General features: G+C 49.5%; 1 protein-coding gene across 1 annotated transcript in view; it reads left to right on the plus strand.

Annotated features, from left to right (window-relative positions):
• SAMD11 (sterile alpha motif domain containing 11) overlaps window positions 1-24,495 on the plus strand; it is a 154,855-nt gene that overhangs the window by 40,398 nt on the left and 89,962 nt on the right. The window contains exons 3-4 of the mRNA XM_025198138.1: window positions 9,907-10,085; window positions 23,410-23,460. Coding sequence (XP_025053923.1) covers window positions 9,907-10,085; window positions 23,410-23,460 — 230 coding nt within the window. The remainder of the gene's footprint in view (window positions 1-9,906; window positions 10,086-23,409; window positions 23,461-24,495) is intronic.

The following is a 24,495-nucleotide window of genomic DNA, read 5'->3' on the forward strand; positions in this document are numbered from 1 at the left end:
GCAACGATCAGATTGCCTCTTCCTAGGTGCACCGTGTCGGCCTTGAGAGGCTGGTCCAGCAGAAGATAACGTCCTTCTCCTCCAACGGGTGGCTGAAGTTGCCCCCTTAGCTGAAGAAGTATCAGGTTTTTCTTTTCTGCCGTGCCAGAGCACTGGGCTTCGAGCTCTGCAGGTGACCTGTGCAGAAGGGGAGTAGAGGGGTCACATCCCCTTTTGTGCAGGCGCCCCTGGAAACAAATAATAAACATGTTAGCCATCAGGTTAAGAGGCGGAGTGCGGCTGACATGGAGACAGAGACTATATGTGCTGGAGAGCTGCTGACTGTTGTTTTATTCATTTGTTCATTACTGAACATCGGAGCAGGGGATAAAGCAGGAGGCTGGACGGCTTGTTCTATCTGTGACCTCAGTTTTAATGGCAAGGCTGGTAAGCACAGGGCAGCAAAGCTGTGGCTACGATGCTGGATTTGCTATTGAAACAATCAGCGTGGTAGAACAGGGGCCCAGAACGAGTAATGAAGGCCCAGGGGAGAGCTGGGGCTTATTTTGGAACAGAACTGACCCTTCCTTAGGTGTTTACGCTAATCAGGGCTGAGGCTAAATGCAAACTTGGGGTGAAAGGACAGTCAAATTATCCAAGGGAGGCATGCTCAGGATCTTTTTTTGCTGTTTAATTTCCCTAATTAAAGCCATTTGACTATTTCCCACCCCCCTCAAATACGATTTCCAAGAATTTAGAACCCCCCTCCACCCTTCCTTCTCCATATCTTTATTATCAATAAAAGGAGAGAAAATGCTGTCTGGACTTGAGGATTTCCTCCACATATGGAACATATTTAACATTCTCCAGCATCCCAACATTGGCAACACACAGCCTCTGCACCCCCCCTGACACACACACACACACACCCGTCTGCTCTGTGTTTCCCAGATTGACGTATGAAGAAAAAATGCTCACATGTATATGCTGTTGCTTGGGTGCTTTGGCTTTTTTATTTATTATTATTTTTTTAATTCTGCAGAAATTAGTTTTCGGGGGGGGGGTGAGGCTTGCGAGTTGCTAAATAAAATCTGTTGGGTGCATGAATCATCCTGTGAGCAGATTTCATTTATCTAATGGCACGCATACAGCTTTTCTCTATGTGCCTGGACAGGTCTTTCTGTGCACTGCTGGTTTTGGTGCTGGAGAGGCCGTGGCCAGAGGGACGCACCTGTTCAGCTGTGTTAGGGTCAGTTCCCCATGGTATCAGATGTCCGGAGTTTGGCTGGCAGTTAATAGGGACCGGTGAAAGCTTTCCTCTTGTGTTCAATGTTATGTTTCCCCCAAAGAGGTTCTGCCTAGCAGCTTGCATAGCAGGGGCCTCTGCATTGCTGGGATCAATTAAATGCTCACCAGGGACTCTCTCTGGGAGGAATCTTTCCCTTTCTGGTTGACTTTGAATGTCACCACGGGGCATCCAGCTGTTTTGACCCCAGTTGCAGTGGCTCCCAGGGCAGGAAACCTTTACTGACCCTCCCTCCCTTGCTTTTCCCTGACTCCCATCCTCTCCACCCAGCACTGCAGCTGCAGGCTCTCTCAGCGCTCTTATGCCACATCCCTGTTTTGGGATTCTTGGCGTGGAGACAGTGGCTCCGGAGAAGAGCCGCGCGGGCTTGGACGGGCGCGTGTAGCCCACTTCTATTTTGTAACACTAATGACCTCGATTGGCCATGCAACATGTGCCCCCGCAGTAGCATGGCTATTCTCCTTCCCAACTTTGATGGCCCTCTTTCTCCCGCACAGAGCCGTCACCTGTTCCCAGACTTCTAGCACGCTCAGGTAAAGCCATTCCCGATCTATTTAAATGTGTCTGTGCGGTTGCATTCTTGGCTACGAGCGAGCTGCGAAGTTCAGCTGCCTGTTGATCTGATCCAGCCAGGATAAAAAAACAAAAAATGTGGTTGCCTGTGATTTTAAAAACAAACCAGCCCCCCTCACCAAACTGGGAGGAAGGGAATGAAAGCAATTACTGGTGTCAACAGACCCCAGGAGGGTGAAGTGATGAGTGACTGACAGTCGGGCTGACGCAGGCACAGCTGGGTGGGGAGCTGGGTGTGGGTGGGGAGCAGCGGGACATTGACTCAAACTCCAGCTGTGTTTCGTTATTCCCTGTCTTAACCCACAAAAATAATCCTAAACCCTGTATATTAAGGAAAGAAAGCCACTTGCAAGCCACGAGACAGCTTCGCTGGGCCCCCGACACGTACTCTTGTGAAAGCTGTAGAGTGCTGCACTCCATCTTCCACTGTCTAATTAAACTGAAATAAGGAGAAAATATTTTTTTCCCCTATTTTTGCCCTCCCCTGTATCCAAGGGGGAGAGAATCCTTAGGTTACAAAAGGCAAATGCAAGCTCTGGAGGGATTTCCTCTGGGCTGAATCAATGTTTGTGCTGGAAGAAAATGGCTTTAACTTTTCCTATCCAGAGGGTTTTGCTTTTATGCGGGTGTGAGATTTCCCTGGGATAACACCTGTACAGTAACTATGCAACAGCCCTACTGTGCCCAGTGGCTTTTAGCGTGGCTGATTTTTAACCCACTGGTGACTGCAATCTAGGTAGATCCTAGGTATAAAACAGCCTTCACTAACCTCTGCTACTATTCTTTACTACCCCTCTGTCCACTGAGGGTAGTAATCCCGCCTTTCCCCTATCCGCATCTGTCTTGCATCTTTAGCACTGTAATCTCTTTGGGATAGGTGCTTTCTCTGACTGACCTGGTCTGCAAGCAGTATTTGTACCCATTTTCTCATGAAGTTTAATGCAAGGAATACCTGCTTCCACATCAGCAGGTTGTGTCACTTCAGCGGCGTCTGTTTTGCAATGGCTTAAGTGGCGCACAAACCACATACGCAGCACCTAGCAGAAAAGGGGCCGTGTCTCATTTGGGGTCATGATACATAGGCTGCCTGGCCTGAGATCATCAGGGGGGGATTGCTGGCTATAAGGCTTCAGGTTTTGTTCCCCACTGCTCTCCTTCCCTCGGTTTAGCACAGACTGAATTTGACCAAGGCACCCTGCAAAACTTACCTTTCTATCCCCAAAATATTTTAAAGTAGACCGTAAGATCTTGCTTACGGGGACTGGAGTTTTCAGTCGGTCGTGCGTGGGCTGTAACAGTACTGGTTGCATGGGGATGGATTTCTAAGTGAAGTGATTAATAATTCCCGATCCTCTATAAAAAGGGGTCTAGTAATGCTGAAACTCTCACGCTCCTGGAGCTTTTTGTGAATTTAGCTGCTGATTTCACTCCTTCTCTGCACCTCCCCATTCCCTGGTGTCTTGTGGCTTTTCCCGTTGCGCGTGGTGGTTTGTTGGAACATGTCTGCAGATGGCAGTGACAGGAAGGGAGGATGGGCTGAGAAGAGAGAAGTTCTCAGAAAGACGAAAGGCCTTGCTGTGCCATATTGGGAAGCCCTTCCCTACTCGGTACTGCAGGCTACTCGCGTGAGCTGAGCCCTCTAATTTGCATCCATAATTGACAGCTCATCAAGAGATGATTAGAAGGTGTTAAAATCTGCTGGTGGAAAAAAATGATTCCCCAGTGCTGGACACCGGCAGCCTGCTGACAATACCAAAGGCTGGTTGCAGCTCTGTGTTGTCCACCAGTCCCATCGTTGCCATCCCTGACGGATGTCAGGTTGGGCAAAAGCAACGTGGAGTAGAGAAGTCCAGAGAAGGAAGAATACTTATTTATCAAATCTTGTCTTGAAAGCAGGTACATGAGCACACAACTGGGAGCTAAAGGCACCTGGGCTCCTACCCCAGCTGTTGGCTCAGACATTGCTAGATTCAAAGTTTCCAGGGAGAAAAAACTTGGCTGGGGCAGTCCAGGTCTTCACCCGTGCAATGTTCCCCCTTGTTCTTTCAGACCCTGATCCCATTCACTGTTGAAACCAGTGCCTAATGCCACTCAGCAGCATTTTCCCCAGCTCCAGCAGGTTTCAAAGGGTCCTGATCACTTCTCCCTTACTGGGAAGATGGTGGCTCAATGCAAGGACCCATTGGCGAGATGAGAAAGCAGGGAGAAGGGCAGGCAGGGATTTATAGCTCTGTGATAGAGAGGTGCTGTGGTCCCCAAGAAAACCCATCCAACATTGAACAGGGGGCATTTATAAAGGGATTTCCCTGCTTTATAAAGGGATCCCACTTTGAATAAGTTGATTTTTTTTAATAGCAACCACTTTGGAGGGTGGGCTGAGAGGAATAAAACTGCCATTTTTAGACTGGTGCCATGTGGATAAGTCCACACCATAGACAAGCTTCATTTCAGCTGTAACCATCACTTTTTAAATGCAAAATCTATAACTACCCATGGTAAGAGGGAAATTTCTTCCTGGCCTCTGATGATGATAAGATTAACACCTAGAGCATGCGATTGATTGCCCTGATAGCTGTTATCCTGGTCAGTCTAACTGTCAGTGCTATGTGTATTGGTCAGATTGTGTATCTGTTTATCAAAAGTGATTTGCTCCAATAATCTCCTGTGATAGTCAGTCTCACAGATGAAAAAGTGTATTTTCTGGTAGAAGCTTTCATTTCAATTCTTTTCAGTTGAATTCGGTGCCCCTTAGTTTTGTGGCTCGATGGTCAGAGCCTACAGGATTACCCTGGTGAGAGGTGAGTGGATTCAGCGTTGAGCGTCAGGAAAGTCTTTTCTGAAAGGTTGGATTCAGTCTGGCTTCTAGCCCTTGCTCTCACGGGGAAAACATGGTCAGACCATTATGGCTCCATTATACAGTAGCCAACAATTAAGATAATACAGCTCTAAAAGGCACAAAAAACCAAAGGTGTTTCCTATTTCTACCAAGCAGGAGCCCATTACATAAACTTGAGATGACTCGGGTGATGTTCAAGTGATGCTCTTGCACTATGAGGAAAGAGGTCAGCCTTCGATTAGTCAGCTTGTCCACCCTTGGGCTGTGAATTTAAAATGAGCAAGCTATTCCCGAGTGACTCCATTTGCAGCCATTCTTGCTCTGCTTTGGCTCGGTCCGCTTTCAAAATGGATTAAGTGCATCTGCACGTGGAGTAAGATTGTTCTAGAGTCGCCGCTTCAAAATAAACCCCAGTGGTGGACACAACCTGAGTTTGGTCCTCCAAGGTTGCAGCGTGAGCTTTTATGGCCTGGGCAGCGCTGCAGGTTAAGGAGGGGTGCAGGTCTGATGGGGCAAAGGGGCAGTGCAGGGAAAAAGAGGAGCGCTGCTAGAGAAGGAGCTGTTCCTTTAGAGCGTGCAGCTGCTTTGCCCGCGTGTCATGGCTGCAGGTCTCAGGTGTTGCATTCCTGAAGGCAGACAAGGTTCTCTGGGTAAATGTGATATTTTTTATTAGCTGAATTAAATCGTTGGAAAAATTGTTCCATTCCTGAAGGGAATTCTAAGGACTCTGCCACCCTTGGAGGTTTTACTGCACATAAGAAGAGTCTCAAGAGAGGGCTGTAGGCTCTCCAGCTCAGGGTTATGATGCAGGAAATCAGCTGCTCCATTTATAAGGGCATGACTAAGTTGGCCTAGGGCTTGTAAAAGGCCGTTTTCATCAGCATGAGCATCAGTTGCTTCTATGGACCTAAATCAGTGGGAACCCTTTCCTTTCAAAAGATCAAACTCCTCTCACCGTGGTAACAATTGTAGCATCCTCCAAGCATGCAAGACCTCTGTGCGGTGCTGCTGGAGCGCACACAGCCCTTCCTAATGCAAGATGACAAGGCTACATCAAATATCTATTAATCTTCATGTACCTACCCATATATAAAAATGCCACGGCCATCCCTAGGTATATGCTGACACTTAACACTGCCGGAATAAGTGTGTGCTTTACTAACCGCCATTGTGTGCCAAGCTGGCTTTAATAGCTCAGCGTCTTAGTAACTGCTGGCACCTGTGTATAATCTTCACCTACTTGAGAGCATTTGTCTGTAGCATTAACAGGGTCCTCATCCAAAGTCAATGAAACAGCCTGCTCAACTGGAGCTCTTGCAAAGTGGTGTCCTTGACTCGCTCACAGCTTGTCCCGGAGACCGTTGAAGTCTATGGAGAAACTCTCACTAATTGAAGCAGGTATCTGGATCAGGCCTGATGCCACCTGCACGCCTGGTTTACATGTAGTCGTGTATCTACTGGTAGAGATCCCTAAATGGGTTAAGAAAAGTGCAATCGATTAGAAGCTGACTATAGACAAACAGAAAAGGCCAAATCGATTCATCCGGTCTGCTTTAATTTTCCGAGAGGGGAGAAATGAAATCAGAAAACCCAGGTGGCATAAACAGGGCAAAGTGACCGCAAGTTTGCAACTACTGCCGTCTTACAAGCATTTGGCGGCAGAATCCAGGTCTATTTTATTAAATATCCAGGGTCTGTTTCCCCTTTGCCTTATCAGCTCGAAACTCCATCCCAATTCAGTGCAATCAAGTTGGGGTACCGGAGTGGAGCATTGGGCCTCTTTTGCTGATAAGGACTGCAGGTACCATCCACCTACAGCAAAAGCTCTGTAGCTGGACCCTGCAGGAGGCCCAGCTGTGAGCCGCTGTCATGGGCTGTTTGCTTGTTTTCTAAGTGATGCAGCATTGTGTGTATTATGTATGTACATCTATACAAATATCTTTCACGCTTAGGCTAATTGAAGTGGAGCCCTTCCCTTTTCGCAGATGCTGTTACGACTCCTGCGGTCACCAAGCCACCCTCCATGCTGCAGGTTTAAACGAAACGGCAGAATTTATCGAAGCACAGAGTGTTATAAATTCTGAGGGGTGGGGGGAAGGATGGACCAGGGTTGCAGAAAAGGCATTAGTTCTGTTCATGGCCCAGTGGGCTGTTTCCGTGGGTTCAGTGCCTCCCCTTTCTGTCGCACTCTCGCTCTTGTTAGGTCTGATGAGTCCCCGGGCAGTCACTGAGACCTGGTAACTGCTCTAAGGTACCATAATGGCCATAAAATGATTTTTATTATCTGATCAGCGCTGTTCTCTTTAGCCCGAGAAGTCACAGCAGAGAGCGCATAGCAATTATTTTGCAGCGGAAATTTGCACACGCACACCCCTCCCCCTTTAATTGTTATGATAAATTGCAACTTCAGAAAATATATAAAGCTCAGGGATGATAAAGCCAATGCTGATATGAAGCCCCAGCTTTCCAGCACGGCCGGAATCTGGTGCAAATTTGCTCTTCCTTCCCTGCCCCTTCTCACACGGCACGAGCCTACAGAGGATGGCTTTAGGCAGAGGGCAAGCTCTGTGCAAATCGGCTAGCAAAGAGAAAACGGCGTGCAGAGCAGCCGGAGGGAGCAGAGTGGGTTGGGAAAGTTCCCGACAGATGGGAGGTGGCTGGGACCCAGCAAGGAGAGCCCCTGTCATGCTTCCTGCAGGCTCTGGAAAAGGCAGAAGAGCCTACTTTCCAAGAGCCATGTGAATGGGTCTCCGCTGATCTTGGACGAGGAGTGCCAGGTTAGGCACAAATGACTGTTCTCCATGGCAGTGCTTCTTGGAAGAAGTGCATAAACATTAGACTCCCCCCATGAGTGGCCTTCAGAGCATCCCTGGGCATGAAGGCTAGTGCAGCATGGTGCCTGCCAACGTGGCACCTTGCTGCTGAACGTGGGTACTTGAGAAGCAAAGTGAAGGCTGCTGCAGGCTATGCCAAAACCTAGGACCTTTAAAGACTTGGAGGGAATAACCATGTTGCTGCTCCCTGGGGGTGCCAACTCCACCACCTGGTCTCTACTTCCACAGTGACCCAAGAAGAAGTTTGAGGAAACTTTATGAGCAAAGCATGCTGCTTGGGGACTTCCCTCTTCCCTGCATATGTGGGCTTTCCCTATTTTATAGGTCACTGTGACCCATTGCTCTTGTCCCTTTGTGTCTGCTGTTGACAACAGCTGCTTCCTTGGCTCTGAAATATGTTAGAATGGGATAGCTAATGCAACTCCTTTGGGTCACGCCTTCCAGATGGATTTAGCTAATTATTGCAAGGATTGGGGCTCCCTTTAATGAGCACAACTGGAAATTTGTTGGCAGAGGTTAGATGAGACGTTTTCATATTGTCCTCATGGAAAGTTCATAATGGGTTTAATTAAAAACCCTGGGCTGTAATAGCACTGGATCTTACCCAGCAGCCTCTGCAGGGACTCTCCCCTCCTTTGCCAGAGCATTTTGGTTTTCCTGGATTATTTGAGAGGTCAGAGCTACAGCCTTCGAGCACCTCTGCAGTGTGGAGTGTCATTCTGCATTTATCTGACCTGGCCTCATGTAGCTCTGCTGTCTCCTCCTTCCCGTCCTTCCTGAAAGCATCCTCCTTTCAAGAGGCTTATAAGCTTTTGCCTCTCCCATGGAAGAATATGCAAGCATGGTCATAAAATCATAGCAAATTAGGGTTGGAATTAGGATTGGAAGGGACTTCAGGAGCTCATGCACAAGTAATAGGCAAATAATAAGGCTCCTGCTTTATTTCACCCTCCCCACGATTCCCTTCCCAGGCTTGTGCTCTCAGTAAGATTTTAAGCTCTACGGCAGAGCTTTCCAAACTGTGTGCCGCGACACATTAGTGTGTCGGCGGCAGTGTGTAGGTGTGTTGCGCGAAATGCAGAAAATTTTGCGGAAGGGCACCACGGAGCTCCCTTACTCGTGTCTGCTTCCCTTGGCCCCTCCCCCAGAACTGAATTACTGTGTCGCGAAATGATGCATGTCTAAAAAGTGTGTCACCAACATGAAAAGTTTGGAAAGCTCTGCTCTACGGGGTAAAAGCCTTATCATTGTGTCAGTGAGTATCCTGAAAGCATTTATTATGCCATAAGTGCTAGCTTGGTCGCTATCTTGGTTGATGCACCAGAGACCGAATTGGGGTCCTCTCTTGATAAAAGCATCAGGTGCTACAGCTTGCACTGGGGAGCCCAGACTCCCAACCCGGGGTTATACTGGGCTCCTGCCCCATGTGGTTTATGTATGGTGTGTGGAAGGGATGGAGAGATGGTGGCCTGTGATACATGTGACCATGGGCTTCCCTATACCAATAGTATGTAATAGCTAGAGGGTTGGTATTAAGCTGTGGGTACAGTTGCACCAAGCACAGTGACCCTATACCTTAAGTGAAGGGCAGGCCTAGCCACACAGAGCTTTCAGTCTATTTGTATCTGATCGGGGTGGCCATGTGGGTGAAATGCATAGAGGAAAGTCTGCACAAGCAGCTTCCTCCTGTGATAATGAGTTTATCTTGGTGTGTAGCTGGCCAGTGAAAACCACCCCAGTAATAGTTTCATGGTGAGTGTAGTACAAGACTTCTCTCCAAATGGAGGGGCATATCCTGCCATTGGCTAAGGCAGGGGATTTCCATTGAAAGTCCAAAGGATGTTGGTCAGGTCTTGTAGATTTTCTACTTGGGTGAAATGAATCCCAGTGTAGCGGGAGAGCACAAGGTTAAGTCAAAATAGGGCACAAGGGGTTCTTAAATGGGTCAGAGGTCTGTGCTGGGCCCCTCTATAGGGGGTTGAGTTTCCCCTGTTAGGCATCAGTCTGTCCTGAAGAGTTAGCTAGAAATCTAGAGAGTTGTGGTTGGGGCCAGCCGTGCTGGCTTCCTCTCCTCCTGCTGACCTGGACCAGCTGGCAGACTGCAGGAGGCACTGGGGCTGGGGAAGAAAATGGGACTATGCAGCTTCTGGGTGCTAGAACTGGGGCAAGTTCATGCAGCTGCAATGAAATACCCCTGAAAAATGTGGCCTGCATCTTCCCCTTTGCACCCCTCGTAGTCGCACGTGAATGGAGTCTTGTTCCCAAGATAACAATTTGAGTGGGGGTGGGGAGGGGCATTTTGGTCCTAAGTCACTGAATGATGCTTACCTTCTCTTCCTCCTCCCCTCCCCTGCTGTGCTTTTTCCTTCCACTGCAAGAACCGGGGTCGTCTGGCCGAGAAGAGGACAATCCCTCTGCCTCCCATCAGGATCCCCAAGAAAGAGCTGACTTCAATTTTCTCACATAGTGATGACAGTGAGGAGAGTGACAAAGCCAATGGTCAGCACCCTGAAGTGAAGAGGGAGGAGGATCTCCACATCAGTATCATGAAAAGAAGGTACTTCCCTGCCGGAGCGTAGTGGCATGGCGAGCCCCGAGATGGAGAATGCTTGACGGCGAGTTGCTTCCCTCTCCTAACTGTGCCAGGGGAAGCTCAAACTTGGGAGGGCGGGGAAGCCCCTTGGAGTGAACTCCTTGGCTGGCAGTTAAGATGTTAGGTGCATCCCTTGTCTGCCATGCCTTAAGTGTGGGATTCCTGTTTCGTCCCTCTCTTTCCTGTTTGGAGACAGTGGGTCGCTGTGGAGCCCTTCCTAGACTTATCATGGGATTTCTGTCTGTACTAGAGGCATGGGGCCATTCAACCCCCTATCTCCTTTGACCCTCTGTCCAGCATTCTTCACCTTTGTGCTCTGCGAGGATTTTTTGGCTGAAATCTGTCAACGTAGTGTAAATGCACTTGAGACTTCATGGATTTCCACTGGCTCTGCGTTCTTAATTATCCCAGAGGTCTCAACTAGAAGAACCTGGGTGACCTAGAACCCCTAAAAGTATTTGGATATTGCTAAGCAAACTGGTGGCGAGTAGTGGTGGATTTTTTTTCCTGCTCCTTAGTGGGAATAACAAATTGCTAAGGGCCAAATCCAGGTTTTCTTGAGATCAGTGGCAAAATTCTCCTCATTTTCATTGGGACTGAGCTTGGCCCTAAGAACTTATGGGTAAGCATGCAGGTAGCTTTATTTGAAAGAGTCTGTGGTATGAAAATAGTCTCTAAAACATCTGGGGAGGGATCTCTCCATCCAGAGATATAGCTAGCTTCTTAGATTTATTCAGGATGTGTCTCAATATAGTGACCACTTCTAGAACTTGTGCAGAGCTGAAAAGGTGGCATCATCAGTCACCTCTGGGTGTCACTCAGCATAGTCTCTCCCAGCCTGGCTGCCCGTGGTATTCAGCTGCAAGATTTTGGCTTCCCACATCCCTCCAAAGAAATATGTTGTTTATAAGATCTATAACTAGAGGGAAATAAATATCTACAGCTGCTCTGTCTCAGCCCCCCATGCATGTCATTGCAACTCATCTTGATCATCATTTCGCACTAATGCATAAAATTGCTCAGATTCGAAGACAAGCCCTATAAAAACAGAGGACTGGAAACTGAAGGCATGTAATTACTTTTCTTGTGTTTTATGTGGTTCTTGCTCCTGAGTTGATAAGCTGTTTCCCTTCTGAGATCCCATCTGAGATCTTGTGGGGAAAAAGGGAGACAAAGTAGTAGACCAACCCTTCCAAGTGAAGCCAGGAGTTTCTCATCCACTATATGGCTGTTCCCTAATACTGCTCAGAGATTACCAAGTGGAAGAGCACAGGTAGCAGAGGGGCGGCTGGGCTGTATATGCACAGGCAGAATTGCACAGGCAGAGGACTGTTGCTAACAGTCCCACAAAGCCACCCTCATTCCCCCACCTCCTTTAATTATGCTTTTAATTCTGCAAAATTACAGTGCTAGGTTTTCTCATTAGGAGGGAGAACAACATAATAAATATTTAATTGATTTCAGGGCCCCCAAAATATAAAGTGCTTTTATCTTAAATCTTTAATTACAGTAATTGCTTTGCCTTGTTTATTAGGAAATGCAAGGGGGAAAAAAACCCCCAAAGCCCTACTGCTCATTATTCATTGGTCCCTTAACTCATCATTTTGCGGCACCTCCCTCTGTTTTTCAGTCATGTGTTTGATAGTCTCTAAACCTGGATTCGAGTTTTTTAAAGGAAGAGGTGATAGTTTCCCATTAGTTTGAACCCATCTGCTTTGCAAATGCCTTTTTTTTTTTACTTCATTTGGCTGCATTTATGGGAGGACTTTATGGGTTCATGGCACTGGCATTTTCACTTTGAGATCAGGCCAAACCTGGTTCTGAGGCTCATGGAAACTTTGCCATCAGCTCCACAGGAGCCAGTTCTGGGGACTTCTGTGCCCCCAGCTCTTGATTAAGACACAGCTTCATCCTGGGAGGTGCTGAGCACTTGCATCGGCTCCTCTTTGGAGTAATCGTGGACCCTGCCTGCTCCGAGGGGGCACCTGGACATCTTCGGGAAGGTTGCCGTTGAGTCCCGTGCAGACTCCATGTGATGCTGTAGAAGTTCAAGTTCAAATTTTCCCTGGTAGTCAGGACCTGGGGTCTTTTAGCAAAGGGAAGGAAAGGTTTCAGGGAAGGAAGGGCAACATTTATAGTAGAAGCACATTAGCTGTGGTGTCCATCACACCCTCGTGGACTCCCGACTGGGAGAGGAGGAAGCGGAGGCTGGTGTGAGTGCAGCATTGCGGGTGTGCTGGGCCAGGGGCAGAGAGACCTCCTGTTGCTTGCTCGGGGTTGGAGCTGCTTTTGCTTATTGTCTACTGAGGGGCTAGAATGACTGATGGATCTGCACTGATCTATCGATATGCACTGACAGCAGCCAGCACCCAGGCACTGCCGTGATGGGAGCAAGGCAGTACTGAGAGCGTCTTCAGTGTCCTCCCCTCTGTGAGGAGACATCTGTTGTGCAAACCACCTCTCCCTTCAAGAAGCTCTTAAGGCTCTGGCCCTCGTATCATAGAAATGAACATAACACCCATTGCCCCCTCCCGCCCTGCACCTTGGATGTGGAAGAGGGTGCGTTGCACCAGAAAGCATTATCTTGGCGCCCAGAGGAGGTAGCTAGCTGCATCCCAGCTGGGCACAGCTCTGCCACAGCATACATGCTCTGGCTCTGCTCTCTCTTGTCATTAGCAGCGTGGGACAGGGTGGGGGGTGGGAAGGAGGGGTATGGCCAGGCTGGTTCCACAGCCGGCGAGACGTGGAGCAGACGTGACAGCTGGGGCTGGGCAGAGACGGTGCCCCATCTGCTTTCTGTTTTTCATTCCCCTGTTGCTGCCCCCACTTGGGGTGCTGATGGATTAGGCCAGGGTTTTATTGCCACCAATGGAGAGGAAGAAATAGGATAAGCTGTGGTTGCAAGAGAGCGAGGGCAGAACCCAAGCAGATCTCAGTGTGTTGCTCTCTTGTCCCTACACCCCACAGTCGGCTCCCTCCTTCCCTCCCTCCCTCCCTCCCAGTGCAACCCTTGGGACTCTGCCTCATTTTCTGATTTCTTTTCCATTGCACAGCTTGTTCCCTCTCTGGTACTGACTCCAGAGGACCCTTACCAGGACCTTGGAGGTTGGGGCAGGCATCTTTTGTGCTCCTTTGCCATTGTCTTGCTGTGCGAGCTTAGACAGAGCCCTTTGAGCCACTTTGTGAGTGCCTTTTGCTGGGCAATGGGACACCAGGATCCCGGTGCTCTTGGAGTGCCCATGTGGGGAGGATCAGCTAGTGCAGCTTTCAACTTAGGACACCCCAAAAGTGGATATGGTTGGACAGATTAAGGAGATGATGAGGGCTTTTACTACCTGACCCATGGGTCCCTGCTAGTGCCAGAGGCTGGCACTAGCAGGGATAGGCCTTGTCACCCTGCTACGTGCCAGTCAATCTTGGAGGTGCTGGGGTGCTCTTAGGTGTCTCTCAAGCTGCCACTCACTCAGAAGCACGGCAGAAACCCAGGTATCCTCACTCCCTCATTTCCAGGGAATGGAAGTATATGGGAGTGGGACAGAGCGTATTGCCTTAGCAGCTTTGCTAACTTAGGCACTCCTAACAAAGTTGGAAACCCAGCCGTTCAGCTGACAGGAGACTGGGCCAGCTCCGTACAAATGCTGGTGGCCAGGAGGGGTTTTATGCATCTTTTAGTAAGACGCATTGAGCCCTGCTTAGCCATGGTGTGCTAATTAGCGCTCCGTGCTCAAGCCTCACGTCTGGGAAACAGAAGGCTTAAAATCTTGTCTCCTATAACCAGATGCCTCTGCAAAGGTTGACGCTGTAATGCTTGATCCTAGAGATGGAGGTCGGAGGAAGGCTTTCCAGCAGCGAGCACTGGAAGTCTTTGGGGCAGTGCCACTAAAAGACCTTTTTCCTTTTGTATCCAGGGTTTTGGTCCCCCAAAGTCATGCTTTTATACAGGCTTGTCTACACACACAGGTTGCATATAGGCTCCAAGTCTGGATGCACGTATATTGACACTAAATCACATTTTTTGACATAGGGAAGGGAACTTATACATTGGTGATTGGGTCCATGCTAGGGGCTTTACATGGGTAGTTACTGCAGTAGAAATCACATTGCAATGGTGATACTGATCCAAAACGCTGCATAGACCAGGTCCAAGTTAGGGTTTTTGGCTTCCTGAAGACTTTTCCTCTTGTGAAGGCTTGTTGGCTAAGCTGCCCTTCCCTCACAACCTCTGCTTTTCCCTGTAGCCCTTCTGGTGGGTTTGCTAGGGGTGCAAACTAGGACAACAGGGCAGTGATTCCTACCTTCAGTAGGAGTTGAGGGATCAGCCTCATCTGGGCTTGCAGGAGAATCCAGACCTGGAGTGCTGAGCAGCTGGTCTAAACCAGCCAGAGCACATGAGCGGAGAGTTCGGGTTGAAAATGCTTTTCAGGAATGCCACCATGTCTAAATAGCACAGGGATGTCCAGACAGCGGTGTTACTGTGTTGTGTCAGGACCGTGGGGCAACTAAAGTAGAAAGAGTTGGCATTAACGGTACATTTCCCAGCCTCCATGTGGTTTCAACCAGACGGTTGAACTTTGGGGCTTGTAGCGTGCATGTGAATTTAATTCCTTCTTTTAAATGTAGCATCTAATGAAAGCATCTGAGCTTTGACACAAAGGGACATAACGGCTGGTAGAAACGCACATTTGGATAATTCCCCGGCAGACCATAATGGCATAGCTAATAATAAGAAGCAATAATACTTAAGCACCTGCTAAAACCAATAGAAGTTTTTGACCTGACCAGCCGTAAAGGCTCTGAAGGAGTCGTCTCTGGCTAGCGAGCAAATATGTATTTTGGCCTGAGTGATGGGCAAGATACGTGCGAATTGCTGTGCGTGGTAGAAACGCCTTTGAAATTCTTTTTGTAAAAAAGCAAGCGAGAGCAAATGCAGCAGCAGATTGCATAATGAGACCACATGAGGGGCTGGAGCACTTGCCAAATTCCAAAATCAAAGCAATTTTTTCCTGAAGAAATTGGAGCATTGAAGAAAAAAAAAAAGGGAGAAGGGCCTGTAACCATGATGCTAATGAAGACCAGCACTCGTGCTGTCGGGCGGAGGTTCCTGGAGCCCCCCCTCCCGCTGCTGCTCGAAACTCCTTCCCCCCCTGCCACTCGCCCTGAGACCTCTCCTCTGGCCGGGGGAGGCCTCTTCAGGTATTTGTGCCTTTCCTAGTCCCTGACTTCAAGCTAACAAGGGCAGCGTTGGGAATGGAGACGCTGTCTCGTGACGGGCAGACATCATGCATTTTGTGGCCTCTGCAACCTCCCTTCCCGCTGCTTGGCCCCATGAATCTCTGCATGCTGGGGTTTGCACGGAGAGTGCGAGGAAGGAGATGTTGTTCCCCCCCACCCAGAGAACGGGCTCCTGGCACCATTCCCCTTGGCTTCCATCTCCTAATAGCAAAGTCGGTGACCTCCACTCAGCCTTAATGGGGAACTGCCGTCAGCCTTCCCCACGCCTCCCTCGCTAAGTGGGAAGCTATTTCTGACATCCCATAAGGCTGCTGCTCTTTGACTTGCTAATTGATTGGAGTTCAAACCAAAGGCCTCCTGTTGTATCTGTCTCATGCACCTGCCTCTAGCACTGAGCTTTCAGGTCCCATAGCGTCCGTGGGGCAGCGTGCCACGTTCATGGCTCTATTTTCCTCACCCTCTCGTGGTGGGGCCCCTGTGGCACCATTGGATGGCAGCTGCATAGAAATTTCTGCTTCCTGCAGTCCGTGGGCCTGCCTGCATTTCATCCTGGTGGCACGACGCAGCGGTGCCCATCATCATCTGCTCCTCATCTAGCCGATGGAGCCAGCCATCCTGGTTTGCACCCTGGGGAACAGTCCAAGCTGGCTCGTCTTTCGCGTGCAAGGCAGGGCTGCTTCCATTGCCAGCTCGGAGCTGCTGGAAAGAGCGAGAAACGGCAGAGCAGGAAATACTTGCGGCGATGCTAATGAGCCAGACTGTCGGAGCAGGCTCTGCAGCCGCTCAGCAATAGGTACCAACTGGAGGGTGGTCAGGGAGTCCCTCCTCTTGCTGGCGAGGTATCCCGGCATTTGGAGCTTGAGGCGGTCGTCTGCTGTGCTCCTCGTTCCCCTTCCTTTCCCTCCCTGCTTCTCCCTCCCCACCCCTCTTTTTGTCTGATCTGCGCGTGGCTTAATAATAATCACCCCAATCAATAAATAAATTAAAGATCCATCTGGGAAGCCAAGGCTGGATTCAGGCCAGAGCACCAGGAAGCCACAGACGGCCTAATGAGGACTAATACTTGAGAGGGAGAGGAAATAGCTACTTATGCCTCCACGATACTGGAGGATAAAATGTGACAAAGGGTGAAAAATCCTTTCCTGAGTCAGACATGGATACAAGACTGGAGACAGAACAAGGGCAGACCCTGTCCCAGCCTGCCTGCCCCTCTGCACAGCAAACTGTGGCTTCATGGCTCAGGAGTTTTGCTGCAACACACCCTGCCTCTGCTATAGATGCTGATGGTTTTTATGGAGGCAGAACCTGCCCTTTGGGGATCCTAAAATATATGGCAGAGGTGGGCAAGTGTTGCAGTCCCAGCTGTATGAACAGAGCCAGGGAGGCTGAGAGAGCCAAAGTGGGTTGCCATCGGCGTCACGCAGCACCTGGGTTCCAGGGTAGGGAATACGTGCCAGGTCTCTGGTTCACAGGTCCGCACCTCCCCAAGCTCTCGGCTTCCTAGTGGGAACATGACGCTGGGCTCACCACAGCGTTAGGGGTGGTCGGGTGTTTTGGACCATCCCTGTGGCAGGGAGGTCGTAGGAGCTGAGATGCGGGAAGGCTCTTACACACGCACAGCTGCTCTGGGAGTGCCGGCTGCATGTGTTTTCTTCCAAATGGAAGATTTGCAGCATCTCCTGTTGCAATGCCAGCTGCTTTGGCCATGCTTTGCTTTTCCCAAACTGGGTGGTTGATATGGGGCCTGATACCAAACTCAGTGTGGTCATTGGAAAGGTTCCCAGTGGCCACAGCGGGCTTTGGATCAGGCCTTTCTTTGGGAAGTCTCTGTCCTCTCTTGCTGTACTTCCTCCAACGAATTCCCTCTAAGCCCAAGGATTTGGGGGGTTTTCCCTGCTCTGAAAATATTTAACCGATAAGCAGTGGGGCTGGAAACTGGGCAGGTGGGACTATGGAGTCTGCCCTTGAGTGGTCTTTGATAAGCAGTGGGGCTGGAAACTGGTCAGTTGGGACTATGGAGTCTGCCCTTGAGTGGTCTTCTTTCTCCTGAAGAGGTGACCTGTTTGTCCAGACAACTGCTGATCTCCATTCCCGGTCCTTCCCTACCATGCGGTCGGTCATTGCAAAGGATGCAGTGGGGTGATGGGACTGTGGGGAAGCATGCTGGACACTGCAGTAGAAAGTCAGCTACAGACCATGGTTTTTGCCTCTTGGGCGCTGGGTCCCTGCAGAGATTTGTGTGATTCCTTCTTCCGGTCCCAGCAGCGTTTCCCCCCTGGGGCTGGAAGCAGGCAGGGGCCACGGGGCCAAGGTGGAGCGGAGGGACCAGCGATGAGTATCCCAGCTGCACTCTGTTATTTTGCCATCTCTGGCGCTTGCTCTCCAGGCTGGATCTCATTCCACAGCGGGCCCCAGAGACGCCTCGTCTTGCCAAGGCCTTTCCTGTTCATTTTTTTTTGCTCGTTTCATATCCATATAATATAGGTTAAAACAAGACCCACTGCGTCACTCTCTCCTCACTCGGGGAGAAACCTGGCAGGCCGGTCGCTTCACCTGCTTCCTCGCTCCTTTTACAAACCAGCCACCTCCCGTGGCCGTGGGGCCCATCTGGCTACATTTATTAAAGGCGTTAGAATGGATCACGCTTCGCCTGCGATCGGGGTGGAGGAGGAGGTGGGGGAGGGAGCGGCGGCAGTGCTGCCGCTTGCTCGCCTGCGATTTTTTTTTTGTGTTGTTAATTTGTAAGGAACTGGCTCAGGCTCCCCGCTCTGCGAGCACGCCGAGGACGGCTCGCGTAGCTGATAGCTTGCAAATTATTAGTAATTTGATTTCAATTGAATGAATAACCCGTTAAAGCGGAGCGTGCATTAGGCTCAGAAATCTAATTGGAGATAACTCCATAGAAACGCGTGCGGGCGCCGGGCGGAGCAGCTTCCCCCTCAGAAAAAACCCCCGAAAAAGATAATTAGGATTTAATTTCATTCTCACCTATTCATTTGTCTAAATATGGGGGTTTAATCATCCATCTCGGCTGATAGCTGTCTCCATGCGGATCCCTGCCTCCAGGCAGGTCTGTGCTGTCCCCAGAGCAAAAGGCTTTCCCACCCCTCAGCCCACCACACACCGATGCAGGCATTGCACTGAGATGGGCAGCCACATTGCACCCCACTATAGAAGCTTCCTTGGTCTTATGTATGGGGTCCCACTCTGGTTTCTGGGGCTGTTGCTTGCTGTAGTGAACCCTGAGAAGTTGTGCATAGGATTACAGGAAGCTTGTGCCTGGACTGATAGATAATGCAGAGCTGAAAGAGCCAAGGGCTGACAGCTGGGTGCTTGTCTCTGCTCTAACACTGGTGTGTCTCCCCCGCCCATCACCTTGAGCAGGACATGTCGCATCGCCTCTCTGCTCTGGTTTCCCCATCAATCACATTGTAGTGAAAGGACAATCTTGTCCTCCCTACCTTGCAGGTGTGCCGAGAGGGCTGACTAGATAATTCTCTGCATGATGGTCGGAGGATGAGGATGGAGAAACTGCCTGCACCCAGCTGGACCAGGCATTGGTTCCCTGCAGGGTTGCAGGGTGCAGCTGCAGTTTTCCCATTGCTGTGCCACTTGTGCCCATGTACAGAGGGGCAGGTATGCAATGCAGTGGATTCAGTCATATTCAGAGTTCGAAATACAGGGGAGGCTTGGGGGAGCTGAGCCCCCGCATAAGAGGTCAGAGCCCCCAGTTTGCCCCGCGCCTTTCAAAGCAGCTCAGGCGGCAGCGGCAGTGGCTCCTTCTGTCTTCTGGCTGCCACCGCCGCAGACCCCCCACAAGAGTCGGAGTGTCATTTGAACCCTGGTTACGTTAAAACTCCCACAGTCATGAATAGGAAAGGTGTCTCCCATTGTTACTGTGTTTTGCAGCGAGCCGGCGGCTATCATCCCAATTCGAATGAGTGTGTGTGTGTGTGTGTGTGTGTGTGTGTGTGTGCATGTGCATGCGCACGTGCGTGAAGATTTTACTCTAGGAAAACTGCATTTTACTGGAACATGTCCTCCTTTCTGGTGCACCCTAGGCCCCTTTAGTGTCCTGGGAGTAGCATCCCTGGTCCACAGTAGAATTTGGCTCTTGCATTGGTTCTGTAGATCCCTTGGGTGAGACATGCATGCTGCCAGCAGCAGCCTGAGGAGCAGATCACTTCAGTGTCAACTATTTTGAGTTGCATTTTTTTTTCCTATTGGAAGAGAAATCATAAGATTTTAACCAGACAAATGTGGTGTTTAATTTGCATGTAGAATCATAGAAAATTTGGGTCAGAAGGGACCTCAGGAGGTCACATCTAGTCCAACCTCCTGCTCCAAGCAGGGCCATCCTCAACTACATCATCCCAGCCAAGGCTTTGTCTACCCAGGTCTTAAAAACCTCCAAGGATGGAGAGTCCATAACCTCTCTAGGTAACCTGTTTCAGTGCTTTACTAACTTTCTAGTGAGAAAGTTTTTCCTTTTATCTAACCTAAACTTCCCTTGCTGCAGCCTGAGCCCGTTGCTCCTCATTCTGTCGTCTGCCACTGCTGAGAACAGTCCAGCTCTGTCCACTTTGTACCACCCTTCAGGTAGTTGGAGGCTGCTATTAAATCTCCTATCTGTCTTCTCTTCTTCAGACTAAATGTAGGTCAGGGCCAAGCCCAAATTTTCCTCCTCCTCCTCTACTCCAGACTTCTCTTTCTTGGTGGCCTATTGATCTGATCTGGAAACAACATTTATGCTCATGTTCCTGAAAAGCCACCAGAAAGGCAAGGGAATTGTATAACCAAAAAGGTGGGGAAGGTATGCACTCCAAGCCAGCACTGCATGCATTTTCACAGAGAGCAAGAGAATGGAGGGGAGGGTCTGTGAGATGAAAGGCAGGCACAAGGCCTACGGCAAATGTGAAAGGTGTAAAGAGTAAGGTCAGCTTCAGGGTCAGTGTGTGGGATGAGGTCTGAGCTGTTAGAGCTGATAGCGCATTGCAAAGCAGCAATAAAAGCATCTCCCCAAGCTGAAAAGCCTGACGTTTGCTGTCACTTCTCTGTATCCATATGCTGACACCACTGAAATCAGCTACTGTATTTCCTTGTATACCACACACCCCAAAATAGAATTTGCATCTTGTTTTTGAAAGGCAGAATGAAAGAAAACAGGATCTTGTAGTCGGTATCTGAGTAGCAACAGCTCCAGCTAGGGAGCAGGCCCTGCATGCTGTTTTGCTCCCCATGAGGATTTTATTTTTACTTGTGTCCCTCCTGGCAGAAATGGTTCTTACCGTATTTCTCACACATAAGATACACTGCAATCTCCAGTGGCTGGCATTTAAGAAAAAAGGTGTTGTATGCTAGAAAATATGGTATTTTAAAATAGATGCAGAGTCAAGCCTGTGAGCTGGAAAGGAAGGCTTCAGACCAAGAGCTGGGGAATTCTGCCTTTTTTTCCTTCCAGAAGAACTTGCCGAGTTTGGAAGGGCCGTGTAGACCAGGCAGGCACATGTAATGAGTTAGATGAGGGCACAGCATTTCTTTTGGCCAGTGCAGCTTCTCATCCATTGCTTGACATGTGTTCCAGATGCAAAACTGTCTCTTCTGGTTTGGCCCTGCTTAAAGTGGGCTCTGGGAGGACCTCACTGTGGCAGGCAGCAGCCCCATCGAGTCTCTGCTGTGTTCAGCACGGTCAGCTCCGCCAACTCCTTACTGCTGTGGCTACTCCCTACTCCAGCTCATATATGACCAGATGACAGATTCCCTCTCACCCTGAGTGATGGTCTGTGCATAGCTGTTGTGCCCCAGAAAGTAGTGCAGGGGCCAGGCAGGGTGTTGCAGTTAGGCACCTCGCTCATGGTGCCAGCCCTTTCCTGGGTGGGGGTGACTTCTCTCTGGCTGCTGGTTGTACTGTGCTACCTGGCATGCTGATGAGACCATGCAACTGGGGCTCTGTTTACCCCTGCCTGCCTGCTTTTACCTGGTTGGGGGTGGAGGCTGTAGCCTCACAGAAACTGTCCTCACCCTGCCCCATGGCTGCCATCTGCAGCACAGTGAGGGAGTAAGGGGGCATCTTTTACCCACATCCCCTTGCAGTGAGTGAGAGCCATGCTTACCCGTAATCCTGTAGAGAACTCTGAAGCCGGTTTCCTAAGCAATTCCATGCGAAGATTGGGCTCCTATTTTATTAATTAATAAATATGATCCCGAGCACAATTTCACTGGTGAAACTTCACGTGCTGCAAAGACGTGATAGACCCCCAAAAGAAACAACCAGCCTCCCTTTCTGAGCAAGCCTTGCAGGAAGCACATGGGCTGGGGACAGAAATTACACATTCAACCAGCATAAGTGATCGGAAACTGATTCAAACCTGTTACACAACAGAAGTTCAGTGCACATAAACCCGCTTTCAAAATGGCTGAAACCAGTGTAAGATAAACCTGGATGGATGTAGTATCAGACTTAACTAATTTAGGTTAAATCAGTTTATTGAACTTCTGTCCCAGATCCCCTCTAGATTCAAGCCATCTACTCCAGCAGGCCAGGGAGGCATGCTCTAGCGTCCCCTGGCTTCTGGCCTGGGCCACTGCAGGCATGTGGCTGCATTTCTGGAATGAAAAGTTAATGTCTGTTCACTTGCTTATCAGTTCAATCTGCACAGCGTAGACTAACCTGTGGAAATGGAATTGATTCAGCCTCGGGCTTTTTGACTGTCTGTACTTAGCCATGGAGGTTAGCTTGCCTCATTGGTTCTTAGGCTCCTAGGACCCTGTGCCTCAGATGTGATATTATTAAATGTTGTTTTCACTGATTCCTGGGGCGGGAGCTGAAGCAGAAGCCCTGTTCAATGCAGCACTTAAGTGCACGTTTAAAGCAAAGCACTTAAGCCAGGGCTTAAGTCTCATTGACTGCATTGCTCATGTCCACGTGCCTGATTCAAAGCCCTTGAGTCAATAGAACGATTCCTGGTGACTCCAGTGGGGTCTGCGCAAATTGATGGGCTTCAGGCACGTGCTTAAAGTGTGCAATGGAGGCCAGAGCCAGGTGACCTGGGAGGCCAGAGGCACTGTTCCTTATCAAGCAGATCTGCGTTAGTCCTCCCTCAGTTGCAGTCTTTTTAGGCATATCTGCTTACTGCTCTCCGGAACAGCCATCAGCAGAAGCTAATTTGCACACGTTGCTAATAGCCAGTGTTTTTACCGACAGATGCAAAAGGCTGGGTTGGGTTGGGTTGGGTTGGGTTGGGTTGGGGGGAGGGGTGAAGGCAAACAGAAGCTGGTAGTAACTCACTTGAAAATTTGGCCCCTGATGTCTTGTGATTCTTTTCAAGCACATTGGCCTGACTGAGCAGGGGGGCAGCAGCCCCTTTGCAGGCAAAATTGACACCTCTGGGTGACACTCAGAGCTGACTTGCAGCAAAGGGTCAAAGAGCCCGACCTAGCCCATTTGGATCTGGATAGGCGCTGCCTGTGCAGAGCACAGGGGAAAAAAAATCCCAGTTGCCCGTCACTGTCTAAATTTAGGCCGTTGTTCATCTGGGTTCCGCAGCTCCCGCTTGTCATCAGCTGGAGTGACAGAATATGTAAAATTAATTTCCAAGGTGGGAAATCGCTAATAATGTATTTGCAGCCGGGGCGGGGAGCAGAGGCGGGGATGCAGTACAGACATATTTGGGTTTTCTTAATAAAATGTCAGCGCGGAGCCTGCTCTGCTTCCCCTGAGCATGTCCTATTAGTTGAGACAACATCTTGCAGCTGCCCTCGCCTATTAGTGTGGCTGCGTGCAGGTGCAAGGAGCTCTCTCGTTGCTGTGCAGATCACCTGCCGGGCCCTAATTGACCACACGGCAGGGCCTGCTGGGGACTCTCGGGGCTGGCGTGTGTGCAGCATGCCTGATTGCAGCACCATGCGGTTCAGGGAAGTGGCAGGGGTGGGGATGAGCTCAGGGGAGAGGGAGCCTTAGAGAAGCCTGGGTTAGCTGCTGTGAGAGCTGCTCTCTAGTTGGGGGACATGCCGTGTTGGGCACCTGTCATTTACCTCTCTGTTTGTTTGTCAACAGGATACACACCCACTGGGATTTAAACATCTCCTTCCGAGAGACCTCTTGCAGGTACCATTTTGGGGCACCCTCTTTGTATGGTAGGCTAAGAGTTTATGATGCATGCTACTGGCGTTTGGATGCTGTTAGACATGAAAGAACATTCCTGCCTGTCATTCTGTAGCTTTTAGCTCTGTCCCTTTTTCTCTCCCTCCCTCTCTGTTGAGATCTGTTTTAATTTTTCCTTTCCCTTTTGTTTTGGGGGAGGAGGGCTTTAAGCAAACTCTCCTCTTGGAAAAGCTGGGGAGTGCAGCCAGTCCTGTCTGGGGACCCAGTGCTTGTTTTCTGAATATGTCTTTTCTGCTCTGTGTTTTCTGAGAATGGAAAATTATCATGGCCCAGATATTTGAAGCTTGCTAGGTGCTGCTCCACTTAGCACTGCACCAGCCTGCTGATTTGGAAGGATACGTCTTGTTTGCAAACTGACTTTGGCACTTGAGTGCTTAGGTCTCATTGGAATTCAGTAGGACTTAGGCTCCTGAGTCAGTCTGGTGCCGCAGCACTGAGCAGAATATTGCTTAAGTGCCTCTAAAACACCCTGGGCCCGTGTCTATAAATGACAATCATCATTTGATGGGGGAGGGAGCTTGGTTGTTCAGGCGGTATCACCGATGCCCAAATCCTGCAAACAGTTGTGCGTGCAAGTAGTCCTGTCCAAATCAATGGGATTGGTTCTGTGCATAATTTTGGGCATGTCTGTAAGCATGTGCAGGGGCAGAGCAAAAGCTGTGAGAGTGAAATTACCTTAAATGCATGAAAATAAAAAAATCTAGACCCCCGCACTGTCACCTTAAATGACAGGCGTTTTAATGAAGTAGAAATAAGAGAAAAGCAGCAGAAGCCTGAACTGAGAGAGAGAATGAAGAAGTTGCCAGGCCAAAGCAGAACGGTTGAGTTTTTTTTAAGTATGCCTTGACCAATACCTAAAGAACTGGGAATCCAAACAGTGCAAGCAGCCAATCATTGCAATGCTTTGCACACGTTGGAAGATTCCTTCTTGACTCCTGATGTCTTGAAGCATGACATTTGACTATCTTTTCTCTTAAT

This window comes from Alligator sinensis, unplaced genomic scaffold (genome assembly GCF_000455745.1).
Source record: "Alligator sinensis unplaced genomic scaffold, ASM45574v1 scaffold569_1, whole genome shotgun sequence".
NCBI lineage: Eukaryota > Metazoa > Chordata > Crocodylia > Alligatoridae > Alligator > Alligator sinensis.